Here is a 13389-nt window from a genome sequence, read left to right on the forward strand (position 1 = left end):
AGCAGCCTCACATACAGGTCAGTGAATTTCTCTTCCTTTTTCTGGGTGTACCTTACCAATGATTCATAATCTTGAACTCAGAGCCAACAGTGCTTTTTAACTCATGCCTACATGAAACTTACCTGACACACAAATTTTCTCCATAAGGCACATCACTGCCTTTTTGAGCCTAGAAACATGAGATAGCACCTCAGCACCACAATGGGGGACCATTTTAAACACTAGAATCACTACAGAAAGCACAGAAATAGGAAAAGGATGACAGTAGATGGACCATAAAACGGACACTTCTTTATAATGTGAGATCTGAAGCTAGACCTGAGCTGGGAACACGAATGTTGGGTAACTCAAATTTTTGCCAGTCTGTCCACAAATAGCCACAAAAGTGCCACAGATATTGATTTGGGGGTTACAAATTTTAGCAAGCAACCAGTTTTACAAGTACAGAATTGATGAGTAATGAGAGTAGATTGCACACTGTCTAATCATTCACGTGCGACGTGTGGCACAAACTGCCAGGTGGGGCAGAGCAGCGCGTGCTGCAGGCAGTGAAGTCTCACTCCCTAGAACTGAAGTAGGAGAGTTACTATGGGCTAAATAAAGAAGAGCCGTGAGAACAGAAACAGGGTCTGTTTTGCACAGTATTGTATCCCCACCATCTGGAGGAGTCCTTGCAGATAACAGGACTCAGTGAATGGAAAGGCCTGGCCATGCAGTAGGAGAGAAGCTGCTGCAGACAGAATGGTCAGGAGGCCCCTGCAAAAAAGCCACCATGGAGCCCTCGTGAAATGAGGAAGCAAGCCATGTAGAAAACTCGGGGAGGGGTACATCCCCGGGGGGAGGACAGGCTGAGCCCCTGAGGGCCAGTTGTGGCTGGTGTGGCTGCTGTGGAGAGGGCCAAGAACAGCAGGGCCAGGTCACAGACTGCAGGAGCCATGGAATGATGTAGGGGGTCAGCCTCCATCCCCTCCCTGTGAATCCTTGTCAGCCCCTTGTTGGGCTCTGCCCTAGCAAAGCTAAGGGCTCTCTCTGCCCCTGGCTTCCCTATATTTGAAGGGGTGGAGGGTCTTCATCCCTCCTTGAGGCCTTAGCTGGTGCCTGTCTTGTGCTCAGCACTCACTTGTTTTGTTTTCAGCGTTGCTTCTGTTTGTTGTGCTCCAGGCGCTCTGCTGGAAAAGAAGGTGGACGTGGACAAGCGTGGGCTGGGAGTGACCGACCATAATGGAATGGCCGCCAAGCCCCTCGGCTGCCGCCCGCCAATCTCCAAAGAGTCTTCCGTGGACCGCCCCACCTTTCTTGACAAGGTATGAATTTAGGTGGTTTTTTTGTTTGCTTTTTTACAAGAGGAGTTTTTCATTTCAACTGTGTCCTTAATGCAAACCAGATTAAAAACTTGCTGGACTGTAATACTTAAGTGACTTTTATCTATTTTTTCCTAACATTATGAATGTTTAACTCAAAGAAGGGAATGTTGTATTTCATATGATGTTACTGAGAATGGAAAGGATGGATTGAAAACTGATTTTCATTTTTATTGTGTGAACTTGGTTGGTTATCTGCTTCAGTTTGTCCAGTGGGCAAGGGTCATCAAATTTCTATTTTGCTTTCTCATTTTAAAAACAGATCTTCTGTTTGGAAATGATGTGTTACCTGCTTTTCCTCAGGAAAAAGGATGGGAAGTGATGAGGCTTAAGCACCCATCTCTTGCTGGCCCTTGTCAGTTGGCCACACGAGTGACCACAGCAGTTGTCTGTGGAAAACTCCGTGGATGTTTAACAAGTCCAAGCACAGCTCAGTCCTCAGTGTTGTCATGTAATGATGTCCCCACCCCAAATTAGTGTGACTACAAAGCAAGGAAAGGCATTGCACTAAATTCAGTGCAAATGTTGAGCCTTGAAAATAACATTTAAAAAAAAAAAAAAAAACAGTGAAAGGAGGCCAGGTGCGGTGGCTCATGCCTGTCATCCCAGCACTTTGGGAGGCCGAGGCGGGTGGCTTATACTAAAAAATTACTTGCTCATCTGAAATTCCAGTGTAACTCAGCATCATATATTTTTATTTGCTAAATCTGGCAACCCTAAATTGGGACCCTGACATCTAAAATATGGAAGAATGCATAGGCTGGTTGTGTTGTTAGGTGAGATAAATTTGCAAAAGACCTGGCACATAACATGACCTCAATAGATGTAAAAAAAAAAAAAAAAAAAAAAAATTAGTAAGGTTCTGTTTTATAACTTACTTTTAGAAGTCACCCTCTTCTTAGATTACATCCTATGAAACTGCTGTGTTTGTAGGTTAAAAAAAAAAAATGTCCTAGAATTCAACCTAATGTATTCCTAGAGCTTTGCTAATAACTTCTCAAAAAGAGTCTATTTGAAAATGGTTGTAAAGCGCTTGCCATATGAGACTTGCCAGTGCCTCCATCCTTCCTCCTTGCTCCTACCCCAGGCAGGGCCAATAGTTAGAATAGTAGCAGCAAATATATGTGCTTGTAAAATACTTTTAAACTGAAAACAGCATCTTAATCTTATTTCTCTTTTTCTTTTTCCCCTCTTCCTTGTGCCCATGTTCTCCATTCCCTTATCCACTCTTTTTTGATCTGTTAATTATTTCTCCATCCATGCCTCCTCTATTTCCTCGGGAAACTGTTTGGTGCTTTGTTTGCTGATGGACACTGCACCCAGCTCACCCTTTCTTTCTCCAATCAGGATGGCGGTCTCGTGGAAGAGCCCACGCCTTCACCGTTCTTGCCTTCCCCAAGCCTGAAGCTCCCCCTTTCACACAGTGCACTCCCCAGTCAGGCCCTGGGTGGGATTGCCTCCGGGCTGGGCATGCAAAACTTGAATTCTTCTAGACAGGTAAGGCTGTTGGGAGAAAGCAAAATGTGGCCTTTGTTTTACCTGCCTTTAAAAAAATTGTGTTTGAGACATAAACTTTCTTGTTCGTAGTTAATACCTCTATTTTAAAATATGACTGAAAATGTACAGGTAGTTGAGATACTACCAGGATTTCTCTTCAGGTGACTGGAGTTGAAGAGTTGAAGTAGGAAATGCTTTAGTTATATTTATTCTTACATTTAACCATGTTTGACTGTCAGCACCCTTGGTGCTAACTTGGTTGAAGTGGTGATGTGTTGCACAGTGGTCTTTGGCTGCCAGATCCATCCAGGGGTCCGGGTAGTGCCCAGCCTCTTCCCTCCTGGCAGCCAAAACATTCTATCTGTTGATCTGCAAGAAAGCACTGCGTTCTCCCCCTTTTTCCCAGAAATAAAAGATGACAGCTCTTGCTAAGTGGTTGTCAGGAATCACACTGGCATTTTTTTCCAGGCTTCAGCACTCTTTGGGTAAAGGTGGAGATTAGTTACTAAAGGAAGGACGGAGAGTGTTGTTTGCCACTTCCTCTCACTTTTCTCATGTGGACTCCTACATGAAATGTGCAAACACACAAATCATCCTTTCCCATGGATAGAAGATCCCTTTTCTCTGATTTTCTTAGGGATGAGGTTGACATGCACACCTCAGAGACATGTCTCTAAGTAGACATTGTGAGATGTGGGCAGCCAAATAGCCTCTGTGTGCCCATTGTCCCGGTGTTGTTAGCAGCAGTGCCCCTTCCACTCACCAGTGCCCAGCTGGTATGATCGTGGTGATCTGACATTGCCTGCCCCCCCGGTGGTGGTACAGTGAGATGCCAGCTTAAAGTCAGCAACCCCGCTAGGGTGTGCACTGGAGTTAGGTTCATAGCAGGGGGTCTCGCCCAGTGCCTTTCAGGCGGCTCTTCCCAAGTGAAGCTATGGAATACCTTCCCTCACCTGTTTGTTAGGTAACTCATTACACAAGAGTAAAAACTACAGCTACCATATATTTATCATAGTTAATACAAAATTAACTGCCTGAATCTGTCCGCTTATTCCATTTCAAGGCTTGTTGAAATAATAACTGTCTTTCCTGTCTGAAATGTTGCTATCCTCTGAGATTAGTGATCCCCACACATTATTACTCTCTAATTTTTATCACATCCTTTTGGAAATGTATATTATCCAAATAGCCATATTCATATTGCTATTGTGTGTGAAACATTGTATGTTGGTAGTTTCTTGGAATGGTGTAGCCTTCTTGTTGTGTAAACAATGCTCATTAAAAATTCACTTGGCGCCTGGCAAGGTGGCACATGCCTATAATCCTAGCACTTTGGGAAGCTGAGGTGGGTAGATCACCTAAGGTTAAGAGTTTGAGAGCAGCCTGGCCAACATGACGAAACCCCATCTCTACTAAAAATACAAAAATTAGCCTGGCATAGCAGCAGGCACCTGTAATCCCAGCTACTCAGGAGGCTGAGGCAGGAGAATCACTTGAACCTGGGAGGTGGAGGCTACAGTGAGCCAAGATCACTCTACCACACTCCAGTCTGGGTGACAGAGCAAGACTCTGTCTCAAAAAAAAAATCTCTTGTAAATTAATCGGGCATGGTGACACACACCTGTAATCACAGCTACTTGGGAGGCTAAGACAGGAGAATCACTTGAACCCGGGAGACAGAGGTTGCAGTGAGCCGAGATCATGCCACTGCACTCCAGCCTGGGCAACAGAGCAAGAATCCATCTCAAAAAAAAAGAAAGAAAGAAAAAGAAAACCACTTTGGTCAGGTACAATGGCTCACGCCTGTAATCCCAGCACTTTGGGAGGCTGAGGTGGGTAGATCACTTGAGGTCAGGAGTTCGAGACCAGCCTGACCAACATGGAGATACCTCGTCTCTACTAATAATAGAAAAATTAGCCAGGCCTGGTGTCGCATGCCTGTAATCCCAGCTACTCGGGAAGCTGAGGCACGAGAATCACTTGAATCCCAGAGGCGGAGGTTGCAGTGAGCCAAATTGAGCCATTGCACTCCAGCCTGGGCAACAAGAGCAAAACTCTTGTCTCAAAAAAAATAATATAATTCTCTTGGGTATAAGTTGACAGTAATAGGAAGTAGAAACAATTTTGCATTCACTTAGAACAGATCACTTCGCCCTACCTCTATACAGTGTTATTCTAAATGTCTGCCTTGAATGTGTCTGATTCTGTCTCTACAGATAACGAGTGGCAATCTGGGTATGTTTGGCAATAGTGGAGCAGCACAAGCCAGGACCATGCAGCAGCCGCCACAGCCACCAGTGCAGCCTCTTAACTCTTCCCAGCCCAGTCTCCGTGCTCAAGTGCCTCAGTTTCTATCCCCTCAGGTCAGGCGCACATCCAAGCAGTACTGTGCAGCAGGATGTAGATGCCGGCATTTTGTGGGGTCCTGTGTTACCTAGAAGTCACTATTTTAAAGTGAGACCTGACTTAAGCCATGTTTAAGAGAAGGCCTTCTGGTTTTGAACCTGTAAATTACTTTTAGACTATAAAGTAGTAAACTGATTCTCCTGACCCAGGAGACATTTTCAAAGCTTTCTCCTTGGAATGTCTCAGCCATCCAAACCAGCATTTGGGGTCTTTCTGGTCAGAAGCAATATTGAGGGGGAAGGGCCTGCACAGCACACTCCCATTGATGTGTTTTTGTCCCAGTCTTTCTAGAAAATTATTTTAGATGAACCCAGTGACTGTCCTAGATTGGTGGGAGAGGAAAGTGCACACCTGTAGTGTTGCTGAGGATGTTCCCTAAGAGGCAGCCAAGGACTGAATCATGCTTTAATGAGGAACTAAATGTCATCTTACATAATAGTATATATATTACAGATTTTTAGTTATGTTTAATATTCATATTTAGTTATGTTTAGATCATTTTTGCCCATAGAGTTTTGTTGTTTTTTTTTTTTTTTTTCCCCCTTTCTTTCATCCCTTTTCAGGAATAAACCGTAGAGATTATTAAGAAAAACGGTTACTGGGCAAGGCAGTTCAGTAATCCCAGCACTTTGGGAGGCCGAGGCGGATGGATCACCTGAGGTCAGGAGTTCGAGACCAGCCTGGCCAACATGGTGAAACCTCGTCTCTACTAAAAATACAAAATTAGCCAGGTGTAGTGGTGCATGTCTGTAATCCCTACTTGGGAGGCTGAGGCAGGAGAATCGCTTGACTCTGGGAGGAGGCGGAGACAGCAGTGAGCCAGGATCATGCCATTGCACTCCAGCCTGGGCAACAAGAGCAGAAACTCCGTCTCAAAAAAAAAAAGGGGGGGGGGGGGGGAGGTCAAATCAAATTGAGGAAAAGGATATTTGCTGTTTTGTATACCTTGAGGCCTAGTATATATCAATTGTTAATATTGTTTATTTTGGGCACATTTTATAATTTTAGATTTTGGACTACGTTTTTAATTACAGTGTTAGTTCTTACCCCTTATAAGATCCTTGATAATCTGTGATATTAACAACATCTTTACTGCATGGGGTAACTCAGGGCTCTAACTTGATACATGATTCTGGTGTGAAGGTTGACTAGAGCCCTGCCCTGAGAGAGCAACAGCATCTTGAAGTACTTACTGTATTCTAGCTTCTAGCAGAGAGGAAAAAAACTGCCTTCTTCCCCAAGAGACCTCTGTTACCAGGAAGATAGTTAAATTTCTGAGGGACCTTATTTTCAACTTGTTCCAAAAGAGAACATGTTAATTCATCAATCTTCTATTATTCATAAAATTTAATTTAAATATGTTTAGTTTGTTGGAATATGGAGGCTGAGAAGTCCAAGATCAAGGCGCCAGAAGATTCAGTGTCCGGTGAGGGCTCGTTTCTCATAGATGGCAATTTTTATGCATCCTGATGTGGTGGAAGGGGCAAACAAGCTTCCTCAGGCCTCTGTCATTGGGGTGCTAATCCCATTCATGATGGGGCTCCTGATCACCTCCCAAAGGCCGTAGCTCTTAATTCCACCACAAGGTTTAGGTTTCAACACAGGAATTTTGAGGGGACACAGACATTCAAACCATAGCATATGGGAAGGCAGTGCTAGCATACGATAAAGAGCAGGATGCGCTGGCACTGCACTGAGGGTAAGTCTCATTCTGTCTTGGTTTGAACCCAGGTTTGTGCACTGAGTTGATAGTGCACACTATCAATGTAACTAATGCATTTAACTATTGTCAGGTAATAAGATAATAGATAACAAGATAAGATGCAAGTTATCTTAGTAGATAATAATTAAATGTATTAGGATATAGGATAAGCTGCTACAACAAAGAGCCCTCAAAAAACAGTAGTTTAACTAGGTAGACATTGAGTGCTCTCAAGTTACAGTGCAGAGGAAAGCAGTGCAGGGATTGGTGGCAGCTCTGCCACAGCCACTTCCCAGCAACAGGGAAAAAGGCATCACCATTGTGCGGGTGGCTTTGAAATTGCACAGACCACCTTTGGTAGCATCCCACTGCCCAAACCTAGGTCACAGCTGCACCCAGTCTGAGAGCCGATAGCAGAACAAGCAGTTAGCAGTCTTCCCCACACAAAGCAAACCAGCGTGTCCCAAACGGCAAGGCATCTGTGTGCCATCTCACTGTTTCTCCCATATCTCCATGTTACGTGTAAGTACTGATAGGAAGGACACAGAATCTTGGAAAGTTCATTTATAATTAAAATATCTGGAGGAAGAGATCTCTGAAGACTTTCCTTCCTTATCTTCTTTCTTCTTCCTTTCTTTCTTATTCTTCACCTGCTAACTACTAATGTTAAAATGTCCATACATTTTGTTAATGGCCTTGTGACCTTTGAACTTAATTCTCTCACAAAACCCCAGTCGAGTATAGCTGGTGTGGCCTAATAATTCTTAGAAGTTTTATAACTTCACATAATCTTAATTGTCCTTTTTATTTTCAAACAGTCTTACTGATTTCACCCGTGAAACAAATATAATTATCACTCAATTAGTCAGTTTTGAATTTTGAAAAACTACATGAACAAGTAACTATTTAATAGAGATACAGTGGCTAATAGTATATTTTATGTTAAACAGGTTCAAGCACAGCTTTTGCAGTTTGCAGCAAAAAACATTGGTCTCAACCCTGCACTATTAACCTCGCCAATTAATCCTCAGCATATGACGATGTTGAACCAGCTCTATCAGCTGCAGCTGGTAAGTGGATAGATGCATGCAAATTAGAATGTGAAGCCTGAGTGCTCTCCTGGTGCCCGTGCAGATCCGCCAGCATGGCACACCACTGAGAGCAGCAGTTACGATAACGTTTGTCTTCACATCAGGGATGTCATTGAGACTCTCATGAAGTGTTTAAACTCTTCATGATTTAGGAAGTTCTCACTCAAAAGTGTCTTTACTAAGTTTTGTCAATTTTTTGGCCTTTCGTTCTGGTTTTTGTTTAGAGGCAGTATCTCACTCTGTTGCCAGGCTCGTCTGGAACTCCTAGACTCTAGGGATCCTCTCACCTCAGCCTCCTGAGTGTCAAGACCATGATGTACACCACTGCACATGGCTTGGCCTCTTCAGAAAATCAACCAGATTTTATAATTAGGCATGTCTTTTTATTTGAGCTCTCAGCCAGAGTTTCTGACAACCGCTGAACACAAAAAAATCATTTGAGTGACTGTTTTTTCAATTTTTCTAAGGATGTTTTACACAAATACCATTCTAGAAGCATAGGAGAAAAATTGCTTTATTATATATAGTAGTTGCCTGAGAGCATTAGAACTTAATTCTCTCTCAAAGCCCCAGTCAAGAATAGCTGATGTGACCTAATAATTCTTGGAAGTTTTATAACTTCACATAATCTCGATTGTCTTTTTTTATTTTCAAACAGTCTTACTAATTTTACCATAAATTGCCATGTCACTGTATATCTAGATGCTTACTGGAATTATATACACTAAAGGACCACGTGTATTATTTCATTCTTTAATGCAGTCACCTGATTTATTTAGCAATCTTAGCCAGCAACTTTATTACCTAGAAAATGACCAGAAATTGGCTCGGCACAGTGGTTCATGCCTGTAATCCCAGCTCCTTGGAAGGCTGAGGCAGGAGAATCACTTGAACCCATGAGGCGGAGGTTGTAGTAAGCCTCGTACCATTGCACTCCAACCTGGGCAACAGAGCAAGACTCCATCTGAAAAAAAGAAAAGAAAATGACCAGGAATCATGAAGGAAGAAAAAAATAAAGAGTGGGGGCTCTGAAAGAAAGAACCATTGACATAAAATCTTTTCTAATAAGAGAGTACTTGAGCCCTCAGTCCTTCCCCTTTGCTGATTTTTAGACACGTGTCCAATAAGTTTGAGGTCTGGCTTTTCTGTAAGCAGCAGGGAAGGATAGAAGGAAGGAGGGAAGGACATGCCTGAAGACACGTGCTATGTGTCCTGGCCTTAGTGGAGAGCACAAAGCTCTAGACATGGGGTCAGGACCAAGGGTTGGCCCTCAGAGACTGTTTTTTCTTTTCTTTTTTTCCGACAGTCTTGCTCTGTCATAGGCTGGAGTGCTGTGGTGCAGTTGTGCAGTTTCGGCTCACTGCAACCTCTGCCTCATGGATTTCAGCAATTCCCCTGTCTCAGCCTCCCACGTAGCTGGGATTACAGGTGTGCGCCACCATACCCAGCTAATTTTTGTATTTTTAGTAGAGATGGGGTTTCCCCATGTTGGCCAGGCTGGTCTCGAACTCCTGACCTCAGATGATCCACCCACCTCAGCCTCCCAAAGTGCTGGGATTACAGGTGTGAACCACCACTCCCAGCCAGAGACTTTTTTTCATCTACCGGAAGAGAGGCGGTGCTATAGTTAGGACTCGCAGTGGGTAGGCTGTGCACATGTGCAGTCCTGTTGCTTTCGGTCCTGACAGCTGGAGACCACTGACCTCTAAAGGAAAGGAGACCGCTCTGAAAACAGGCACACAGAAAAAGTATGCAGGTTTAGAACTGTTACTGTAGAGGAAGATCACTTTCTGCCGCTTGATGACACTGCAGGCATTGCTATACAGAACTAATTATCATACTGCTGTGTTAGAATAATTTAGTTATACAGTAAGTTTTTATTCCTGTGGTGTGAAGGACATCAAGAAAATGTTGAATTACTATTAGTGTGTTCTGATTTTAAAACAATGTATTCCGTTCTTAAATTTTTTTCCAGAAAAGTTGAAAAAATAAAGTTTCAGTGCTTCCTAAGGTTAAGTTTTAGGGCCAATGAGGATTCACTTAAGTGAGGTATTTTATTCCTCCATGATTACAAATTAATGAGGCATTTCTAATAGTATAATCTCTACCTTTATTTGGATACTATTTAAATGAGTTATCTTACCAAAAATGTCCCCAAAATTTATGTTGTAAGAAAAAAAATTACGATATTCAACCAACATTTCAAAACAGTCAAGTGATCAAAGCTTCTGTGTCTGTCAGTGTACAAAAGAATATCATTATAACTTTAACCAACTTTGTAGGTGACAAGTTTATGTGACAGAAGTGCTCACAGATCTGTATTTCATATCTGTCTCTTAGCTTTCATTCCCATGACATGATAGAGAGAATCACGCTGTTGAATGCACATTGCTTTTGGATGCTACTACCAGTGTTCTGCCACATTGTCTGGGCTGTCCTAGACTTCAGTCTTCATCGTTATAGAATAGGTGTTTTTTTGTTTTTTTTTTTTTTTTTTAAGTTTCAGTTTGTATGAATCAAGCAGAAGAATTTTGATCTCTTCATTAAATGAAAAATATTTGCTGACCAACATCATTACCAACACTAAATGGATATTGACTCTGATTTTTTTAAATCCTGTACCCTAAAAAAGTTTTGATAAGACATTGATCTTTTAAAAGGGCTCTGTACCTCCAGAATATGTGTCAGCCACAATCTGGTCAGAAGGCTAAGAAGTGTGTGGCTAGGTTCTTTTTTTTTTGTTAATTTTTTAACTAATGTCAGAAAGTTGAACCATTAGTTCAGCTTACACTTAATTCTTATACTCTTTTAACTCTTCTTTCCGTCAACAGGCATACCAACGTTTACAAATCCAGCAGCAGATGTTACAGGCCCAGCGTAATGTGTCCGGATCCATGAGACAACAGGAGCAGCAAGTAGGTGTTACCCAGATTCATTTTTGTCATGAGCTGTAATTTTCCCTGATAGAAGAGATGCTAATTGATGAACTCTCAGATGATCGTTGATTTTTCTCTAGCCAAGCCTTCCTTTGAAAAGTCCTGAGTTCAAATACAAAGTCCTCAGCCTAAATACAGTGAAGAATGCACTTGGTCCCTGGACAAGCATGAGTATCCCTTCCCACCCTGATTAACCACCTGTGTCTGCCTACCAGGTTGCGCGCACAATCACTAATCTGCAGCAGCAGATCCAGCAGCACCAGCGCCAGCTGGCCCAGGCCCTGCTCGTGAAGCAGCCACCGCCGCCGCCACCCCCGCCGCACCTGTCTCTGCACCCCTCTGCAGGCAAATCGGCCATGGACAGCTTCCCCTCACACCCCCAGACTCCCGGCCTACCTGACCTGCAGACCAAAGAGCAGCAGTCTTCACCCAACACCTTTGCTCCTTACCCTCTTGGTGAGTGTCCAATGGTCTTCAACAGCTGCACCAGGTAGAGAGGATGCCCAGAGTCCATGTGTAGTGGCCAGGGCTGCACTTCAGTGTTAGGAGGACTGGCCAGCACTGAAACCACAGCCTGTTAGAAGGGCAGCCCCAGACAAAATCAGAGAACAGGCATCTCAAGGCTTTTTAATTTAAAAAAATTATTTTTAATTTTTTGGAGAGATGAGGGGGGTCTCACCATGTTGCCCAGACTGGTCTCAAACTCCTGGGCTCAAGCAGTCCTCCAATCTCGGTCTCTTAAAGTGCTGGGTTTACAGATGTGAGCCACAATGCCCAGCCTCAAGGATTTTTAATAAGGGAACAATACTAAGTACATTCTATAGAGCAAGAGTTTTGCTGCTGTCATATTACTGTCAGTATAAAATCTTTAAAGCTAGTACCAGTGAGAACCCCCAAAATCTCATTTCCATTGTCAAATCTGCAAAGTTTGCTCCATTCCTGGTTTACCCTGAACTGTACTTTACCAGCCACTGTCTTCCAGCCTAAACTGCAGAGAAGACTTTATCATGGTTTGGTCAATAAAAGTACTCAGATTTACGTTAAAAACACTTCTTAAAAAGCAGTGGTTGCTGGTACAACTCAGTTTTGTATGGAATGTGATTTGTATAATCGACCAAATCAACATATGTACGTTGAAATCTAACTTGTAGAAGCACACTCATTTACATGAAACCTGCAGGTGAGTATAAGACATGGTGCCCAGCCTCAGGGTCAGGCCAGCCAGGAGAGACACAGCTCACCTATCGAGACCAGCCTAGTCAACATAGTGAAACCCGTCTCTACTAAAAATACAAAAATTGGCCTGGTGTGGTGGCATGTGCCTGTGATGAATACACCAGAGGCTGTAACTTAGTAAATTGATTCTGCATGGATTCATTTGCTGTAAGAATTCAGATGTTAGTGAAAGCACTTTAGGCTTGTCTGTTGATTGCTATTGGAATCCGTAGACACACAGGACAAAGGGAATCAGTAGCTTGGAAAATACATCTCTAAAGGGACCAAGGCCAGTTAAGTGATAGTGAATTTGCTACCAGCAGATAATACTCACGTATCTAATACTATTCAATGTCTCTGAAAAGAGCAGTAGATTCTAATCATATGAATACTTTTTACTTAACATATTATAAATGTGGTATATATATTTAATATGAGATTGATAAATACTAGACTTGATTATCTCGTTCCTTAATTCGTATCTCATCCATTAGCACCCTTTGTGTCTAAGTAGGTAAGACCTGACTTAGGAATTAGACTGCCTAGGTTCAAGTACCAACTCTCCACCAACAGGCTCACTGCTAACTTTAGCAACTTACCAACTGCTATTTGCCCTCAATTTCTTTCTTTCTCTCTCTTTCTTTCTTTCTTCTTCTTTTTTTTTTTTTTTTTTTTTTGGTAGAGGCAGGATCTTTCTCTGTTGTAGGCAAGTCTCAAACTCCTGGACTTAAGTGATCCTCCCTAAGTGTTAGGATTACAGGCCTGAGACACTGTACCCAGCCATACCTTAATTTCTTCATCTATAATGTAGAAATACTTAACTCATAGGGTTGTTTTAAAGATTAAATGAGCTAATATGTAAAGTTATCTTTTTTTTTTTTTTTTTTTTTTTTGGCTGGAGTGGCGCAATCATAGCTAACTACAGCTTCAAACTCCTGGCCTCAAATGATCCTCCCAGCCTCAGCTTCCCAGAGTGCTGGGATTGCAGGCATGAGCCAGCACACCTGGCCTGGTATGTAAAGTCCCTAAATGGTGCCTAGCACATAGCAAATACTTTGTAAAATGTTAGCTACTTATGTAAGCCCTTCTGTTATAGAAACAAATTTTATTCCACCTATTACCCTAAAATGTGTTAGCTTCAGATTTCTAGTATTCAGCTATCTTCTTAACCTATATTTGGA

General features: G+C 42.6%; 1 protein-coding gene across 19 annotated transcripts in view; it reads left to right on the forward strand.

Moving 5' to 3' along the window:
- TNRC6C (trinucleotide repeat containing adaptor 6C) overlaps positions 1–13389 on the forward strand; it is a 147731-nt gene that overhangs the window by 113035 nt on the left and 21307 nt on the right. For all 19 annotated transcript variants that reach the window (XM_054256537.2, XM_035301894.3, XM_054256544.2 and 16 more), the window contains 6 exons: positions 1162–1304; positions 2709–2858; positions 5075–5221; positions 7917–8036; positions 10889–10972; positions 11209–11449. In XM_054256537.2, coding sequence (XP_054112512.1) covers positions 1162–1304; positions 2709–2858; positions 5075–5221; positions 7917–8036; positions 10889–10972; positions 11209–11449 — 885 coding nt within the window. The remainder of the gene's footprint in view (positions 1–1161; positions 1305–2708; positions 2859–5074; positions 5222–7916; positions 8037–10888; positions 10973–11208; positions 11450–13389) is intronic.

Source organism: Callithrix jacchus, chromosome 5 (assembly GCF_049354715.1).
Source record: "Callithrix jacchus isolate 240 chromosome 5, calJac240_pri, whole genome shotgun sequence".
In the NCBI taxonomy this organism is placed as follows: Eukaryota; Metazoa; Chordata; class Mammalia; order Primates; family Cebidae; genus Callithrix; species Callithrix jacchus.